Source organism: Panthera tigris, chromosome B4 (genome assembly GCF_018350195.1).
Source record: "Panthera tigris isolate Pti1 chromosome B4, P.tigris_Pti1_mat1.1, whole genome shotgun sequence".
NCBI lineage: Eukaryota > Metazoa > Chordata > Mammalia > Carnivora > Felidae > Panthera > Panthera tigris.
The window spans coordinates 62,875,241-62,895,339 of NC_056666.1; the positions used below are offsets into that span (position 1 = coordinate 62,875,241).

The window sequence follows — 20,099 nt, forward strand, 5'->3', positions numbered from 1 at the left end:
GTTAGCAGAACATAAATTTCCCCTCAAATAAATGTGTATGTAGATTGAGCAAACTGAATCTACTCTAAAGCTCAGAACTATAATACCTTAAAGTCTGACATAACACATGGGTCCCAGAAGTGGCTTCCCATTTATAAAATACCAATCAATAAAAAGTACCATCTATTTCCAGTAAGAAACCTAAAAGGTCTTTTCTCCCCATAGTTGCTTTTCTGATTGTAATGTTTCCATCATACTGGACATTTTCCAAGTATGAAGATTAAGAGAATAAAACAAAAATCTAAAAGAGTTTTCCTATATGCAAGTTAAAGTACTTTGATACACCATCATATTTAGGACTCTACAAAAGACATGTTCATACATCCTAATAGATTAAGAAGGGGGGAATCTCTGGAAAAGATTCATTAAGGCATTATTAATTCCTTTCTAGGAGGTATGAAGATCACTTAATGAATTTAACTTGTGCCACTATCAGGGACAAGAGATCATAGGTGAAGGTAAAATTTCAAGAATGAGAAATGGACTGGCTGGAGTTTACAAGGGCAAGGATACTTGCAGGACAGCAAAGGCTCAGAAAAGCTTTTACCAAGATCTCAATATGGACTTACACCAATAACATTTACCAAAACTACATTATCCTCAGTTTGTTTGAGGACGATGGAGAATAGAGGTGGCAATTCTAGCTCTCCAAAACAGTGGGATTCTCTTGGACGGTTTCATGATGGTACAGAGAAAGGCAACTGACAAACTTATATCCCAGGATTAACGCAGATCTGTCTTTAGCCATTCCCAAGGCTGGATTAAGTGTTTTTATGGGCTTAAGACACCCTGAACTCCCCCTGTCAAAGTACCTATTACATTAAAAGGCTATCTTTTTATTTAGGTTTCAGCTTTGTGATGACTAGATCTCTGTTGTTTACCAATATATCACTAATGCCCAAAATAAAGCCTGACAGATGACTATCACGTATCAAGTAAGAAAGTACACTGTCTCCTAGATCATAATCAGAAAACTACTGACAACACCCTATTTCTCCTTATTTATATAGAAACTAAGAAGTCAGGTTACATTTTCCTCTCTTCTACCAGTTGAGGACTGGTTTGTAAAGAAGCAGAAGATACAGGCACCTGGGTGGCTCTGTCAGTTGAGCTTCTGACTTCACCTCAGGTCATAATCTCACAGTTCATGTTGGGTGAGCTCCAGGCCCACTTCTCTCTCTCTCCCTCTCTCTCTGCACATCGCTCACTTGCACCCACTTTCTCTCTCAAAAAAAAAAAAAAAAAAAAAAGGCGGGGGTGGCAGAAGATATGAAGTCAACCACTATCAACAAATCACACTGAATAATAAAATTTATTTTTGATCCCTGTCTTAGAATAATAAATCCCCACCAAGGGAAAGAGCTTATGTCATGAAGACAAAGAGAGATGTAATTGAGATGAACAGAAAGGCTTCCAACTTTAGTTTGTAAGTAAAGAAAATGTTACACACTATAAAACTGACTCTCATTAAAAGAGGTTTGACAAAAGAAAGGCTTTAATAAAAGGAAACTCAAAAAATTACTAGGCTGGAAGGTATTTGGAAAGCACCTTTGGGGTCTTTACTCATTAAGGCATGTTCCAAAGTACCTTAATATCTCACCTAAAGTGAAAGTAAATCCACAGTACAAATTAGAAAAAATAACCTCATGGATAGCAACAAAATTTGGTGGATTGGTAACTACCTCTAGACAACAGCAGTGGAAAAGCATGTAAATAGATAGATACTATATACTTGTATAAAGAACACAATTTTTAGAGATAAAGAGTAGTTAGGGTCCTACCCTCACTCTACCACTTACTGACTATATGATTTTGAAGAAGTTCCTTTTGTTCTGAGCATTGGATTCCTTATCTGTAAAATGGGGCTTATATACATCTATTTCCTGGATTGCTGTAAAAATCAAGTTGACTTACAGAAGTACCTGGCACTTGGAAGGTGTTTAAAAAAAGATTTAAATATAAAAAGAAGGATAAAAGAAACAAAACATACTTTGAAAAAATAAACACCTGAATGAAAAACTAAAATTATCAAATAATTTTGAGTAAAAAAAGTTAATAGAAAATTTTAAGTATTATAGAAGTATACTTCCAAACATCCAACCAGAAAGAAGATATGAAATATCTTTTTATAGTAAAGTGGGTCAAAACTAAATAAATTTAACAAATGGGGGAGTGATTAATCATAAGGAAAAAAATCAATTTAAAAGTATCTAAAATAGCCTAGAAATATTTAACAACTGTGAAATTCACAGAAAGCACTAAAATTAAGTGATAAATGAGTAAACATGAGTTAAAATATACTATGGTTGACAAAAAGAGCTCATGTCATCTTAGAGTTGCATTAACAGAATTTTCTAGAAAACAGAAGATAATGGCTCTATACTAGGCTATTTCAGATTTACACACTACCTTTTAAGAGTTAAGTAAGTCAAACATCCAGAGAAAGCAATGATATTATAAAAAGATGATAGATGTCCTCAGCCTAGAAATGATGTGTTGGGTTTGTTTGTTTTTGGAGGTTTTTTGATGCCAGAGGAATGGAGAAGAGAATTTTAGTTCACTATACAAGAAGATACCCAAAAAGTGAAAGAGACTATTTTATGAAGCATACTCCCCATCCCAGAAATGAATTTACAAAAATATTTCTTAATTGTTAAAAGATGATCTTTAAAGGGCCTTCTAATACAATTCTAAAACAGGGAAGAATACTTCATTAGTGAATGCTTAAGGCTTCATATTAATTACTGACTAAATCTGTCAGAGACAGAAGTTTGGACTGCCAACATAGAGACCCTAACAAGCTGTGAAACCAGACTTAACTCTATTTACCATGAATCACAAATCTTCCTGGTAATAACTGCCATGGTCTCAAGAAAAAGAGTCTACCAATTCTGTTTCTTTATACGTTAAATAATGCTAAACTGACAAGCCTGTGTTATACAAATTTACAAGCCTATATTCTAAAAAATCTTTTGTAAACTGTGTCCATCAAAATAGTTTTTATTCCCCTTCTCAATGATTTCTAAAACTCCACAGTGAATACCCATTGGACAACTAATACTTTATTCACAGTGTCTCATATTCGGACACCATTTGTGCTCTCTTGAGACTCCAGAAATCTGAAAACACTAGTTCTTCAATAGCTATTGTCAACCCCCTCACCCCCAATAAAATATCAGCAGGAATGAGATGGATGGTAATAACTGAACACCATTAATGAACGCTAATATTTTCTTCCAGATCCGTGGCTAAAGTGGTTTCAGGAATAGCAAAGAAAACGTACTCACATCTTGGCTCAGTCCAGAAAAGGTTTTCTGAAGTTCCTTGGCAAATTCTAAGTTATGTAAAACTTCTTCATATTTCTCCACCGCTTCCTACCAAATAGGATAAGAAAACATCAATTCTGTTAGCTTCTAAATATAAATATGTCAAAATAAGTGTTCCTATAAAAAGAGTAGAAAAGACTTAAGACTTTATGGACTAGCCATACTCAAAAAATGTAGGAAGAGAGAGCATTTAATAGAAGTTATATAAATTTTAAGATTCAATTTTTATGCTAGAAATCTGAGCCATAACAACAGACTTGAGTTCCTAACTATGAAGTGTACAGTATAAGATCAGAGAGACCTGTGTTTTTTTTCTTTTTTTAATGTTTATTTGTGAGAGACAGAGAGAGAGAGACAGAGCGTGAGCAGGGAAGGGTCAGAGAGAGAGAGAGAAACAGAATCAGAAGCAGGCTCCAGGCTCTGAGCTGTCAGCACAGAGCCCGATGTGGGGCTTGAACACATGAACCATGAGATCATGACCTGAGTCAAAGTTGGACACTTAACTGACTAAGCCACCCACGCGCCCCAGACTTGTGGTTTTTAAAAAATCTTTTTAATGTTTTATTTTACTTTTGAGAGAGAGAGACACACACACAGAACATGAGTGGGGGAGAGGCAGACACAGAATCCGAAGCAGGCTCCAGACTCTGAGCTGTCAGCACAGAGCCCCAATGTAGGGCTCGAACTCACAGACTGCAAGATCATGACCAAAAGTCGGACGTTTTACCGACTGAGCCACCCAGGCACCCCTAGAGCCTGTGGTTTTCAAGAGCAATGAGCCAATAGTATTCCTCTGTCAATATTCATTCACTACTCAAATATAGTACACAAGTAGCAGAATGAGGATCACAAATAAGCAACTTCAAGAAATTTATACTATGGTAGAAAAGACTTGTAAACAATTACCTATAACAGACAAAATTAAGTATTATAACAAAAATATTGTAAAATGTTTAATGTTTATTTATTTTTGAGAGAGAGAGAAAGAGCGAGCATGAGTGGAGAAGGAGCAGAGAGAGAGGGAGACACAGAATCTGAAGCAGGCTCCAGGCTCTGAGCTGGCAGCACAGAGCCCGATGTGGGACTGAAACCCATGAGCAGCAAGATCATGACCTGAGCCAAAGCCAGACACTAAACAGACTAAGCCACCCAGGAGCCCCCATATTGTAAATTTTTTTAAGTAGGTTCCACACCAGGCATGGAACCCAACACAGGGCTTGAACTCATGACCCTGAGATCAAGACCTGAACTGACTGAGCCACCCAGACACCCCCAAAATATTGGAAATTCAAGGGGCATTTTTTTTTTTTAAGATTTCACAGATTAACAAAGTTGGTAATTAGGAAAGGCATAGACTTTTTTTTAATGGGACTTTAATCTGTTTGGAAAAACAAAGGGCTAATATGAAACAAACCAAGGTGGGAAACTTGTCTAACCACATAAAGATATACAGTATTTTAAAGTCTCCATATTTAAAGTAATATAGTATCCCACTTCTAGTACCTGCCCAAAAGAAATGAAAACATATATCCACATAAAGACTTACATGCAAATTTGTATGGCAGCATATTCATTATGGCCCCAAATAAAAACAATCCAAATATCCAGCAATTGGTAAATAAACAAAATGTGGTACAATCATTCAAAGGAACACTCGTCAGCAATAAAAAGGAATGAATTAATGATACATACTACACCAAGGATGAACCTCAAAAACATAATCATAACTCGAAGAAGCCATATGGGAAAGACTATCTTATGTGACATATCCAGAAAAGACAAACTTATAGAGATAGAAAGCAAATAAGGAGACAAAAAGGAATTTGGAAGGGTTACGGAAATGTTTGAAAACTAGATTGTCATGGAAGCTGCATAACTCTACGAATTGACTATAAATCATTGTCTTATATACTTAAAATGGGTTAATTTTATGATCTATATATGATACTTCAAAAAAGCTGTTTTAAAAACAGTGTGATAACATAAGCTTTTACAAAAGTATAGAGTCTACCTATATACTGCTATATAACTATGTACTACCAGCATTAGCATAAATTAGTATAATAATTTTGGAAAAGTTTGGCATTTTTACCTATGAAGTTAACTATGGGCATACCATACAGCCCATGATAGGTAATTTTTCAGGTGCACCCTGAAAAATTTCACACTTGTGTCTCAATAACACATATAAGATTGTTCTAAGTAGGACATCATCTACTCACAAACTACTACTAAGTAGAGTAAAACAAATAAAATATAACTACTTTCCTTAATATAAAAATCCTAAACATAATGAGTGAAAAAGACAAACTGCAGAACACAGTATGATAACATTTATTATAAGGTACGAAAAAGCAACTCTAACAGATTCAAGGGCAACAAACAAGTGCTATTAAAATAAAGCAAGGAAATGGCAGTGGGCAGCTCAGGGTCAGGTTATAGTAAAGAGAAAGAACTGGGAAGGAGCTTTGGTGGTGTTGGTAATGTACTACTGGAGTTGAATGGTGGATTCTGATGCTTGCTTTATTATGCAGTATAACCTAGAAGCGACACTTAGTTGCAGCTGTATTATTTCATAATAAAAAAGATGAAGAGGTATTCCAACTATAGAACCTTGCACAGATAACACAATCATAGTATACAGCCCTCAGAGGTATATAAAACCAGAAGGGAATACTCCCTCATATTTACTCCCAAATGGTATTAACTTTAATTCAAGAAAAGCAGCATCAAATGGGAACTACCTTAACTTCCCATCATCCAATGTGAATACATCTTTTCTTCCTTCCTTTTTTTGCTTACTGGAGGAAATATCCTTCTACCTTCTATCCTTTTCAATTACGTCTTCATAAAAAATCTTACTCTATGATTCCCTTTTAAAAATCTTGAATTTCTCACTCTCTGTTGATGCTTAAACTAGTACTTAACAAGTTCAAATCTTGGGAGCCTGGGTGGCTCAGTTGTTAAGCATATGACTTTGGCTCAGGTCATGATCTCACAGTTTGTGAGTTCGAGTCCCCCATCAGGTGAGCTCAAGCTCTGCTTCAGGTGAACACAAGCCCTGCTTCTGGTAAAACACGAGCCCCAGGTGAGCCCCACTTCTCTCTGTATATCTCTCTGTCCCTTGTGGGATTCTCTCTCTGTCCGTCGCTCACTTGTGCCCTCTCTCTCAAAAACATAAATATAAATAAATATAATATATAAATAAATACAAGTTCAAGTCTCCCCCAACCTAAATAAGAAAAATAAAAAGCGCCTTTCTGGCAACCCCCTCCTTTCAGTCTCAAAGTTTCAAAAATGGCTACACAGTCTCCATTTCCTCTTCAGCCCTTATCAACCCGGATTTTGTTTCCATCATTCCACCAGAACTATCCTGGCTAAAGTAAGCATGTCAATACCACCTTTTAAATCCATAGATCTTTTAAAACTCTCATTCTGGTTTCTCAGAAGACTTCCACACAAAAGCACCTTCTGGCTCTACAAATATCTCTTTGTTTTTAATAACACTAAACTTCCATTTTTCTCCCATTTCTCCAGCTTTTTACTTACCAGTAATTTTTCCATAAACTTCTCTCACCCCAGTTTTTAGCATTTACAAAATAAACAGGACCTACATCACAGAGATGTTGGCCAATTCAAATCACTCAAAATGATACCTGACCCTAAAGTTGGCTATAAGTATTTTTAGCCTTTATTATCCAAACATTAAATGTCAAAGTTCCTCTGTCCTAGGCTTTTCTCCTTTCTATATTCTCATCCAACATAGTCTCATCTTTTCTTATGGTTTCAATCAGCAACCACACAGATGAGCTTAACTGTACACTAAACTTCTTTGTGTTCCAGACCTGTAACTCAAACACTTATTCGATATTACCCACCCCTTAATGTTCCACAGCCACATTAAAAAATCAGTGGTCCTGGGGCACCTGGGTAGCTCAGTGGGTTAAGCATCTGACCTTGGCTCAGGTTATGATCTCATGGCCCATGAGTTTGAACCCCGCATCAGGCTCTGTGCTGACAGCTCAGAGCCTGGAGCCCACTTCGGATTCTGTGTCTCCCTCTCTATCTGCCCCTGCCCCGTTCATGCTCTCACATGCACTATCTGTCTCTCTCAAAAATATTAAAACATTAAAAAAACATTAAAAAAATTTTTTTTTTGATCAGTCATCCAAAATTGAGCTTTTTATCCTCTCCTCCCAAAACCGTCTTCTCCTCCTGGGTTTCCAGGCCCAATAAATGGTTCTGCCATCCATCCAAGTGTTCAAGCCAGAAACCTGGAACCCATTCTTGGCTCTTTCTTCTACTAGATCCTATCGCCAAGCTATGCTAATTCTATCTCTTGAATCTACTTTACCCAAACTCCTTTGCTGCTACTTTGGTACCAGCAAGGTATCTATAACCTCTGACCGAGACTACAGCCAACCATTATCTAGTCTTCTTACACCCACACTTACCACCTCCAAACCATCACTCACCCTTAAAAGTGATTTTATTACAAATCTAGTTATTTTCTGCTTAAAACTTATCTGTATCATTTATGACGACCTTAAGAAAAAACACAGTCTTTAAACGGGAAATAAGGATGTACATGTAGCTTTCCCATTCCAACTACATCACTCCATCGATACTGGCTTTCTTTCCAGTTTCCTCTTTGTAAAAACATTCTTTCCCTACTCAGGACTTTTACACATGCTAGCATCTGCCTAGCCTGCTCTTCTTCCTCCTTCCCCATTTTTTTTTTTTAATTTTTTTTTTTAAATTTTTTTTTTCCAACGTTTTTTATTTATTTTTGGGACAGAGAGAGACAGAGCATGAACGGGGGAGGGGCAGAGAGAGAGGGAGACACAGAATCGGAAACAGGCTCCAGGCTCCGAGCCATCAGCCCAGAGCCTGACGCGGGGCTCGAACTCACGGACCGTGAGATCGTGACCTGGCTGAAGTCGGACGCTTAACCGACTGCGCCACCCAGGCGCCCCCCTCCTTCCCCATTTTAACTTGCTAAGTCCTTCTCATTTTTTAGGTCTGAACTGAAGCACTTCTTTCTCAAGGAAGCTGTCCTGAATTCTCCAAACTAGGTTAAATTCCTCATTACAATCCATTATCACTCTGTACCTCACCCTAACACCATCACATTTTTATTTACTTATTTCCTACCTCTTTCTCATCACACTGTATCTTTGAGGGCAAGGATCACATTTGTCCCTTACATCATAACCCTAGCATTTAAGCCCAGAATCCCCCAGTGTAAGTACTTAATATATTATGGTTGAATTAATAAAACAGTTCAGAACATGATTTTAGGCTCAAATATGCTAAAGATTTTTGGGGCACCTAGGAGGCTTAGTCAGTTAAGTATCCGACTCTTGATTTCAGCTCAGGTCATGATCTCACAGTTTGAGATCAAGCCCCAAGTCACGCTCTACGCTGACAGCACAGAGCCTGCTTGGGATTCTCTCTCTCCCGCTCTCTGCACCTCCCCTACTGGCATGCACATGCACATGCTCTTTCTCTCTCAAAATAAATATGCTTTTAAAAAAAAGTTTTAAGAAAACATGTTAAAATTCTCAATAGAATTTTTAAACTTTTGATTAGAATCCTATACTGAGATTTCGGTTTCAAAAAAAGAACACTAGAGGGAGTAGGGCTGGTGAACTGAAAAGGAAGGTCTCAAAACAAGGATATTAATTAGGAAGCCCATGTAACATTTGAGTGGTTTGCTTTGACAAGGCCAACTGCAATGGGACTACAAAGCAGAAAAGATTTCATATTATCTAATAAAAGAGTTTTGTATTATGCATTAAATATAACATAGGGTCAGAGTTTAGCAACTAGAGATGGATGCCAAATCTTAATTCTTTAAAACTAAAAGTTTCACTGAAGCTGAAAGTACCCATTTGCCTTTTGCTCAAGCACTCACTTGAATCTCGGTTCTCTATTTCAAATCCAGATCTGAACCAAAATAAATATTAAAATTATAAATGGGACTCTAAAAAACTTCATTACACAATCTTACTATTTCAAAGGAAAAAAATCTAGGTTTATATTAGAAATCTCAATGAAATCTTATTAGTCTTTAGCTTAGTCTTGACAGGTTACTTAAGAGTTACCGTTAAAAGGATTACAATAGCCATGCAGATCATAGAAAGTTTTATTTACAATATTAAGAATATCTGTTGGGTTAAAGAAGATTTACAAACTGAAATTACAAAATTTTTAGCCAACAATATTGAAAATACAGTATCAAATGTGTAGCTAAAACATTACTTGAAGGAAAATTCACAGCCTTAAATGCAAACCATTGGGGGGGGGGGCGGGGAGAAAAGAAAACAAATGAATTAAACACTTAATTCAAAGTTAGAAAGTGAAGCAAATAAAACAAAGGACAGCAGAAAAAGAGAAAAACTAAAACAAACCCAGAAGCTAAAAAAAATTAAAAAAAAAAAAAAAAGAAGCACTAGCTAACTTAATTAAAAGTAAACTGGGAAAATACAACCACACAAAATTAGAAATAAACAGAAAGTGGGGCACCCAGGTGGCTCAGTCATTTGAGCATCCAACTCTTGATTTCAGCTCAGATCATAATCCCACGGCCTTACTTTGTAAGATAAGAACTGAACACAGGAAGGACAAGGTGAAAGAAAAACTGTCTTTTAAACTATTGCCTAATTTCTGAACTATGTGAATTATTACCAGCTTTAAAAACTAAACTTAGATTTTTCTAATTAAATACTACACTACTAATGACAGTTCTGAGGGATCAGATTACAGATTTTTTTTCTTCCAATTTATCTGCATTTTCTGAATTTCTACCTTAAATACATATTGCTTATATGAAGAGATGTTCATTCCCATAAGAACCACAAACTAAGGGTGCCTGGGTGGCTCAGTCAGGTAAGCATCCAACTCTTGATTTTGGCTGTCATGATCTCACATTCATGAGACAGAGCCCCATGTCAGGCTCTGTGCTGACAGTGCAGAGCCTGCTTGGGATTCTCTCTCTCACACTCTTCCACCGCCCCTACCCTGCCTGCACACTCTATCTCTAAATAAATAAACTTAAAAAAAAAAAAAATTAGGGGCACCTCGGTGGCTCAGTCAGTTAAGTGTCCAACTTCAGCTCAGGTCATGATCTTGCAGTCCATGAGTTCAAACCCAGCGTCGGGCTCTGTGCTGACAGCTCAGAGCCTGGAGCCTGCTTCAGATTCTGTCTTCCTCTCTCTTTACCCCTCCCCCACTCACACTTTGTCTCTTGAAGATGAATGTTAAAAAAAAAAAAAAAATTTTTAAAGTACCACAAACTATATGCTTAATTTTATCTAAAATCATAACATTCATTTTATATTTAGTAAATCCTTTTGTAATAAATATTTTACATGTCTGCTATATTCTCTAAACTATTCTAAGTACTAGGAAAACAGCAATGAACAGACAGAATCTCTACTTTAATGAAACTTACATTTTAAGAGAAAGAGAAACAATAAACTTTATAGTTTGTCAGAAAAGCACTACTAGTTAAAAAATTAAAGCAAGGCAAAGAGCTAAGGAGTGTGAATGGAGGAATGGAGGTATAGCGTTGTCAGGACAAGCCTCACTGAGATGACCTTCAAATAAAAAGCTGAAGGAAGTTGGAAATTGAGCCATTTAGACACCTGGGGAAAAAGCATCCCAGGCATAGGAACAGCACACAGTGCAAAAAGCCCTGAAGCAAAAGCGTGCCTGGGATGTTTGAGGAACAGCAAGAAGGCCAATGTAGCCGGAATGAAGCTAGGAAGGGACAGAAGTACAGGACATGAAATAAAGATGTGAAAGGAAGTAGCAAGCATATTTTGTAGGACTTTGTAGGCCACAGTAAGGACATTCTGCCATGATGGGAACCAATGGAGAGTTGAACAGAGGAATGACCAACTGACTTGCATCCGAACAGGATGACTGAGGCTACCATGTTGAGAACAAGCTTGGAGATACAGCAGAAATAGAAAAACCTGTGAGGAAGCTATTACAGTAATGTAGATGAAAGATGATGTGGCCTGGACCAGGATGGCAGAAGCGGAATTTGAGAAATGGCCAGTTTCCGGATTTACTTTGAAGGTAGAACTGACCTTGCTAATGGGCTAGATGTGTGGTATCAGGAAATAGATGAGAAATTCTCCAAGGATTTTGGCAACTCCATCCTTTTAGTTCCCCAAGCCATTAACTGACATCATTAAGATTAGAGGAGGAACAGGTTTTGGGGGTCGGGAGATGCCAAATAAGCAACTGAACACAGGAATCTCGAGTTCCAAGGGCTTATCTATTGGCAACATAAATTTGGCAGTTGTCAGCATTTAACTCAAGAAATAAAAGTTAATGCTACAGAAGCAACATGTAGTTATAAAGACAGTAATGAAATACTGAGACTACAGTTTACCTGGCCAGAGCTCTGAAATACAGCATGTCCTTGACCTTTGCTAGAGAGCTTCCATGAGAACCACCAACCTCCCTCTCCCTAACCCCCATATTTCCCCAAAATCAAGAATACTACCATATCAGAACACTTCCTTCAAGGATATTTACACAAAGAAAAATATTATCACTTCAAAAGTTACTGAACATACCATGACTACTTTGAGAACAAAGCTATGTTGAAATGCTGGATGCCCAGCTAAGTCCTCTCACCAGCTATGTGAGCACATTATTCTCAGAGCTCACACAATTCAAATCTGTGCCTCAGCAAAATTATAATTTACTACATCACAAAAATTCTAGGTCAGTGAAGAGGAGTCAATAAGGGAAAAGATCTCGAATGCCAGTATCTGTGATACACAACCAAAAATCGTAGTTGAAAAAGATGAAGATGATAGGTCTACAGACTAGATCAAATAACTTTTAATTCTGTCCCTTCTTAGCCAAGAGATATCAGACAAACATCAATTAAGCATTTTTATTTCCATATTGCAGAAACTTTCACCACATTAGATAAAACTTGCAGATGCCAGGTATACCACAGACAAGTTAAACAATATTTTTTAAAGTAAACATGCCTCCTGAGAGGTGACATAGCAATCTAGGATAGAAAAGCAAGGAGAAAATACATAAGGATTAAGAAGAAGCAAAAGGAGAAAACCTAGGCAAGCTAGAATAAATACTCTTTTACATTTTAGAGCAGAAAGATGTCAGGTTTATATATACCAGTGAACAGTGGAAAGCTAGTCGTCCCTCCACCTCTTTAGTTCAGCCTAACAAAAGTTTAAAACTTAAATCCGTATGTTTAGCAATAGTCTACATTTTCACTCTTATTTAGCAACCCATACCTCCATCCATACCATCTGCTAGTGCAAAAGAAGTCTGTAAGATCTCATAAGTGAAGAAAAGAAAGTCTTCTGAAAAATCCAGTGGATTCTCGCTCTTCTTTATTGGCCTTATCAAATCTTTGCTCTCACCAATCCCGTCTAGAGTTTTATTAAGAAAAAAAAAGAAAAAAAGAAAAAAGCCAACAAGTGTGACCCAAGGATTATACACTACTTACCAACTGATCTGGATTAAGTTGCTCTCCATTTTTCAGGCGATCCTTGTAGTCCTCCAGTTTGAGCTACAAAAGAGAAACTTGTATCTACTGTAGTCTCATACAAAATTCTGAAAAAAAATAAACTAAATACCAGACTGTTTCTTATGAAAACAAAGTTCTTGAAGTATGCTATCAATCTGTAAGATACTGGTTTACTACAAGGCAGGCAGCAACTGTAGATAAGATCCAGCCAGGGAAAAAATATTACAATCAACATTAGTCTGGAATTAGAAAAGTTAAGCAATAATAAAACTCTTCTCTTCATGGCCTCTACTTACAATCAGACTACTTAACACACAGACACTTAACTAGTCAATCACATGCCCCTACCCCAGTGGTGCTCAATCAGAGATAATTTTGACCCCCAGGGATCTATGGTAGTGTCTGGAGATGTTCTTGGTTGTCACTACTTGAAGGATGAGAAGGAGGTGGAGAATGCTACAGGCATCGTGTGACTAGAACCCAAGGATGCTGCGAATCATCCTACATTCCACAGGATAGCCACACACACACACCCCCCCCCCCCCCCCCCCGCCCACACACACACCCTGTCTGCAACAAAAGAATTATCTGGCACAAAAACGTCAATAGTGTTGAGGCAGAGAAATTCTGTTCTAACCTCATGCTTAAACTATCAGTTACCTGTTGAATTATGTGGCATTTGTCGAATAGCAAACTTCTTCATGGAAGAAGAGGATATTTTCTCTAGCATTATAGAAATGTAGAAGATATTTTCTCTAGCATTATAATAGACTTAACTCAAAGCTTTTTTTCCTAGAGTTTCATATTTCAGTGAATACATGACAAATTGCATTTATTGTCCCCAGAATAATGACATGACCCACTACAGTATTCTAAAAGCAATGTTTAGGCTTCTCCCATATTGGCTTTATAGCTTTCAATTGCTTTTCCAGAAGCTTCAAACAAAAGCATTGTTACTGACCAGATAAGTATTCAAACTTAAGGAGGTACTATAGTTACACTAGAGCGTGTAAGTATACACATATATGTAGTTCCTCCACCTGGGAAAAAGACATTAATGGGTCTCCATCAACAGATCCTGCTTTGAATAGATCGTGCTTTGACTAGTTTCCCATAGTGGCAGGGAATTTGTGCTGACCCAGGCACACTCACCTTATCACACTTGTGATCAACTGCATGCATTCAAAAGACAACTGATGAGAGCTAGGGTTACAGAGAAGCTACTAGTAACTGGTCTTTCTTCCCTACCTTGGCATGGGGGGTGGGGGCTGGGGGGAGACAGAGTCAACCAGACTCTTAAAAATCTCTTCATACTTCTCCATTAAAAGCAACTTTCCTATGGTTGAACTAGATCCTGGAATAAAAATATGTAAGTGTTCCCAGGTCCAGATAGTCAATCACTCACCTTACTATCACAAGCAAAAGAGAATCATGACACAACAAAGCAACGTGCAGCACTGTTTCACAGGCTACATGACTCAGGAAATAAGGAATGATTTGGATCTTTACATCAGCATTTACTGTAACATTGGGCTGATTATAATTTGAGTCTCTTTATAAGGCTTTCTACAATGTTAACCTACCAATCTTAAACGATCACCTAGCAACACAAAAATTAGTGCTAAAACCTTTTCTGGCTCTCCCATCGCTGAAGCTTCCAATGACTGCAGCAGCTTTACTGCAATATCAACTGCTGCAGAAAGTCACAAGGAAAACAAGCTAAAAAAAAAAATCAGGCTATTACTCATCTATGAAAAGAAACATTAATACTACACTCAAAGAATTAATCTGACTTAAAGTTGCTGGCTCTTCAAGTATTTCAACAGCAGCATGCATAGTAATTTTACTATGAGGAATATTTTTATTTAGTTATGCTGAGAAATCAAATAAAATGCTTAATATACCCAATATTTAACCTACTTGTATGTTTTCAGTCAGCTAAATCCCAAGGTTAGGTAAATCTTTTAGGAAAGAGTACCTCTGAGCCCTGACAGAAAGCAAAAATGCCAGTTCCCTAACCCTTATTAAAGATGGTACATATACAGGGATGGGAGGGAAAAAAGTTACCTTCTTTTTCTCGATGTTTCTAATTTTGTGTTTAAGGCATATGAGTCCATTATCGATATATGTCTCATATGCTTGGGAAGGAGAGGCAGCAGAACTGAGAGCAGACTGCAAAGGGCTCATGGCCCGCTGGCTTTCCCCATGCTGACTGTGGTTCACTTGGGGCTTGGCTGACTTCATATTCCCCTCTCTTCCCTCCTCTGAATGGCCTGAAGGTGACTGGTAACCAAAAGGAGATGAAGAGAGTTGCACCATTGAAACCGATGAAGCTGAAGGAAGGAAGGAAAAAAAAAGTTAAAAGTAAATTAAGACTAGAGGAGACAATGAAGACTCGAACTTCCCTGAAAAGTCTAGACCCACTCCCTCAAAATTCTTTTGCACAGAAGTGAGCTCAAAACCCAGCGATGCTAGGTACTGTGTTTCCATCCTACTACTTTTAAGGAGATTAGTGCCAAGTGCTAGCGCCTTTACGTGGGCAAAATCTACAATATGGGGGATGTTTCCAGAAATTCAACTTTCCACATAGGGAGAAGAACTGCTAATCAAGCAATGGCTTCAGAGCTCCTCTCTTCTCGTAAGGGCAATCCACATTCTGAATAATTTCTATGGTCGAATGATGACACACAAAAAAGCTCTCCCCATTAGGACCTTAAGGCAGCCTTTGTAACCTCTTTACGTTACCCTCACCACTAGCCCCAAACGCAATCCTAAAAACAAGCCCATTTAAAAGAAAAATTCCCAACACACAATTCTTTTAGAGCCTCATTCACTAACTGAGGAGCAGCTTCTTGAACAAGACCCCTAACTTCCCTTTGATTGCTCTGGGGCCTACAAGGCAAGTCCGTCACTGCTGCACATTTGTAGCGAGGTACTTGCGAGCGCCCCGAGTTGGTTTTCTGTTCTGTTTAGACTAACCCATAACCACTCACACCACACGGGTTTAAAGGCTCATCCTCCCGAGCCTCACACCGCTCTGATCAGCGGTCCTCACAACCTTCACCCCCGCGCATCCCCTTACGGAGCACCCCAAAGCAAGGGCATAACAGGCCCCATGCACGCCAGCACTGATCCTCAGTCCCCGCAGCGCCCCGCGCGAGAGTCGCCTCTATTGGGTGGTCACTTAAGTGCCCCGAGGGCACCGACCCCCACCCTTCCCACAGCCTCCGGACGCCCCGGCACCAGGCTGGGGCCCCGTGTGCAGGTGCCTCTGGGGAGGCCGACCCGGAGAAAAGCGCACGGGCCACCTGCCCTCGACGGCCCCGCCCCGGGGATGCCGAGCTGCCCTTCTAGCTCACCGCGGCGGCGGCCGCCCAGCCCTGCCCTGCCCTGCCCTCCCTACGCCGCGTCGACCCACAGGCCGCCGCAGCTCGGCTTCACCTCTGCTGGCCGCCGAGGCCGCTGCCGCTGCCGCAGCCCGGGCCCGCCTTCGAAAGCCGGCGGGAGCCAGGAGAGCTGCGGAGGTGGACCGGCGCCACCCCGCACTTGCGTCTCCTCCTCCCGCCTCCTCCCTCTCCCCTCCCTGTCCTCGCTGGCGGCGTCTGCGGCGCCGGGCGCTCCGCCGACTCAGCCGCTCTCGCCCAGGCCCGCCCTTTCCGCCGCACGGAGTTTATATAGGCGCGCCCCGCCCCCATCCTCCCGCACGCGCAGCCTCGGGCCGCCCCGGCACCGCCTCCTTCCGGGGCCCCTGCCCCGCCGCCGCGGGTCGCGGGCCCCGGAGGGCGTTTGTTCCAGGCCGGGCTGCGGCGGGAAGTCGGTCGCGAGAGGGCGCGTTCTCCCCGCGATTGCGCAGATTGCAGGGTAGCAGGTGGGCCCGGTGTGTCGCCGAGAGCCAACCGGCGGTAGACCCAGCAGCCCTGCCTAACCTTGCTGATTGCATGCGGTAACTAGAGGATGTGCGACCTTGAACAGGTGATTTCGATCGTCCGAAAAGGGCGGCGCGCCCTTTGTGGAATTGCCAGTGAAATGAGCTTGAGCTTCCCTGGTGGTTTAGGTGGGCACTCTTGAAGTGCTGGCGTGCCTTTGCCCTGTCAGATTCCATCCTTCCTGGTCGGGTAGGGAAAAATCACTGTTTCTCCCGAAAGGACTCAGCCTTTGACAGCAGAATGCCCCGAATCAGCATGGCCATAAAAATGGAGTGAGTGACTCCGCAACCTTCACTATAAGATTGTTTATTTAGGCTGTGTCATTTGTTGCTTTGAAGCAGATGGATTTGTTGGCACTCAGAGAAAAGGCTGATAAAAATTTTGGTAAGGTTGCATAAAATCAAGAAAAAAGGCTGGAAACTTCCTTCAGTGTTTCTGAAGGAAGGCATGGTGTTTAATGAATAAGGGGTGGGGGGGAAGGTAGGAAACATTCAGCAACATCTGGGCCTCAACATGTGTCCAGCTATTACACCACATAGAATTGATTTAGCTCCTGTCCCTGAGGCTCTGATAAGATCTATTTAGACTGGCAAGAAAAAAATAGAGAAAAATCAGAAGTATAATAAAGGAAACAAAGGTCCAGTTTAAAAAGTGTTAGCCAAGCCCACACCAAAATTATCATGATTTTTAACATTTCTTGATACAGTATTTTGCCACTTATTATCTGTGTTCTTTTAGGTCCCTCCTGAAGTAATGTACGTTAATGTTGCATCTTAACTTTGAAACTCTGAATCCCACCTGTGACCTTGAGGGTCAGACAAATATTAGATTGTCCATTTGTTTCATTGTTTATAACTAGAGAGAACAGAAGCTGTTGAGCATGAAGGGAAACAAAAAACTGGACACAGTTTTTTTTTTGAAAAAGTGAAGGACACACTTTTGGATCAACGAGAAGGCACAAAGTTACACCAGAGATTATGACTGTTGTAGCGACTGTTGTAGTCTACACTAATTAATACCTAAGAACGTTATTTCAGCCATATTAATCATGAAATATTTGCCTTCTAATTGACGAGGAAAAAATAATCTCCTGGGTCAGATAGATCTGGCCATAGGTCCTAAATGTCCCATTAGTGGAATAATTTTGAATAAACCTGTATGGATTTATTTCCCAAAATGGAGTCAAAAAGTGAACTGAGAAAGAATACAAAAACAAAAATAATTAAACGTCAAGTCCAGTAAGATACAGTCTGTATAAGCATAACATAACATTTGTAGGAGATTGTATCTCAGTAGATAAGGTTGCAATAATGTCTTCTGATAAAATTTAAAAAGTGATTGAGGAAAAAGCTTTCCTGCTAGAGAAGATCTTTTAAGCCAGTAAATCTGGCTTATTTTAGAAGGACATGCCCAGGGGCACTTGGGTGGCTCAGTCAGTTGAAGCGTCCGACTCTTCATTTCAGCTCAGGTCATGATTTCACACTTTGTGAGTTCGAGCCCCACATCAGGTTCTGTGCACTGATTGCAGAGCCTGCTTGAGATTCTCTCTCTGTGCTTCCCCTACTTGCTCTCTCTCTCTCTCTCTCTCAAAAAATAAATAAACTGATAAAATTTTTCAAAAAAAAGAAGGACATGCTCGAAGCACAAATTTATTATTTTCCTCTCCCCACTCCCTGTTTTCTACTGCACCTTGATTTGTCTTGCCAACTATGAGGCAGTATTTGTGGAAAGTCACCTCCAAGCTTAGCAAAGAAATGCTGTATTTAAAATGTGAGTTTAAAAGAAGTGTTTCAGGGGCGCCTGGATGGCTCAGTCAGTTAAGCGTCTGGCTTCAGCTCAGGTCATGATCTCACAGTTCATGGGTTCCAGCTCCACATCGGTCTCTGTGCTGAAGGCTCAGAGCCTGGAGCCTGCTTCAGATTCTGTATCTCCCTCTCTCTCTGCCCCTCCCCTGCTCGTGCTTAGTGTCTCTCTCTCTCTCTCTCTCTCTCTCTCTCTCTCTCTCAAAAATGAATAAACATTAAAAAAATCTTTTTCATAAAAAAAGTATTTCAAATCAATAGGGGAAGAATATATAGATTCATTCATTCAACAAATATTTATCATTATGTCAGTTATATCTCAATAACTGAGGGGGGTGGGCAAAGGACAAATAATTATTGGGTATCTGCTGTGTTGGGTGATAGTGATATAATGGTGAGCAAGACAAATATAGCCCGTGCTCTCCTGGAACTAAGCAGGAATTCAGTAAACACTACAGGAATAACTAGCAAAAACAACTATGTCAATAAAATAGAAAAACAAAAATACTAAAGACTTATGATGGATGGTTTGTTTGATTTCTGTAAAAACAGCCAAACTTTACAACCCTTGAAAATGTGAAGATTTTAAATATGCATTTTCTGGCAAATGTATATTTCACCCAAGGATGGTTATGCTGTAGTCACTTAAAGTTAATGTAGCTTCATGTTGTTGAAACTGGAAAGATTAATTCACCAAAGGATGCTGAAGTTGGTAGCATGTGAGTGGAGATACGAGAAATGATCTTAAGTATTTTGTTATAGGTGATAGAAATCTGCTTCTTAGTGGCTCTACAGAGCTTTGTAAAGTATTAACGTGGGGGGGAGAAAGGACCAAGAAAAATAACAAGAGTGCTGAGAAAGATAGAGATTCTCAAGGAACAGTTAACACAGTAAAATTGTTTAAAATGTTGCACGTTTGGGGCGCCTGGGTGGCTCAGTCGGTTGAGTGACTCATGATCTCAGCTCACAGTCGTGAGTGCAAGCCCTTTGTTGGGCTCCGCGCTGGGCATGAAGCCTACTTTAAAAAAATAAAATTAGGGGCGCCTGGGTGGCTCAGTCGGTTAAGTGTCCGACTTCAGCTTGCGGTCCCTGAGTTCGAGCCCCGTGTCGGGCTCTGGGCTGATGGCTCAGAGCCTGGAGCCTGCTTCCGATTCGGTGTCTCCCTCTCTCTCTACCCCTCCCCCGTTCATGCTCTGTCTCTCTCTGTCTCAAAAATAAATAAACGTTAAAAATAAATAAATAAATAAATAAATAAAACAAAACATAAAAATTCTACATTCACATGCTTGCAGATTCATAAGGTGTCTTTTCAAGTATTTGAGGAGAGAAACTTATAAAGGACTAGCCAATATAGACTTCAGGTAGGAAAAAAAGTTACCATAATAGTTTGAGGCATTTTTTGAGAGAATTCCTGAACCTTCTAAGGTTAATATTCTTGTGGGTTTATTTTTTCATAAAATTATAGTACCATATTCCCAGT

At 39.7% G+C, this 20,099-nt stretch overlaps 1 protein-coding gene across 9 annotated transcripts in view; it reads right to left on the minus strand.

The window, feature by feature from the left end:
- CAPRIN2 (caprin family member 2) overlaps positions 1 to 16,522 on the minus strand; it is a 45,114-nt gene extending 28,592 nt beyond the window's left edge. For all 9 annotated transcript variants that reach the window (XM_042992048.1, XM_042992046.1, XM_042992044.1 and 6 more), the window contains exons 1-4: positions 16,333 to 16,522; positions 14,959 to 15,224; positions 12,871 to 12,933; positions 3,327 to 3,413 (exon numbers count right to left, since the gene is read on the minus strand). In XM_042992048.1, coding sequence (XP_042847982.1) covers positions 3,327 to 3,413; positions 12,871 to 12,933; positions 14,959 to 15,210 — 402 coding nt within the window. In that variant the 5' untranslated portion in view covers positions 15,211 to 15,224; positions 16,333 to 16,522. The remainder of the gene's footprint in view (positions 1 to 3,326; positions 3,414 to 12,870; positions 12,934 to 14,958; positions 15,225 to 16,332) is intronic.
- Between the last annotated feature and the right edge of the window lie 3,577 nt (positions 16,523 to 20,099).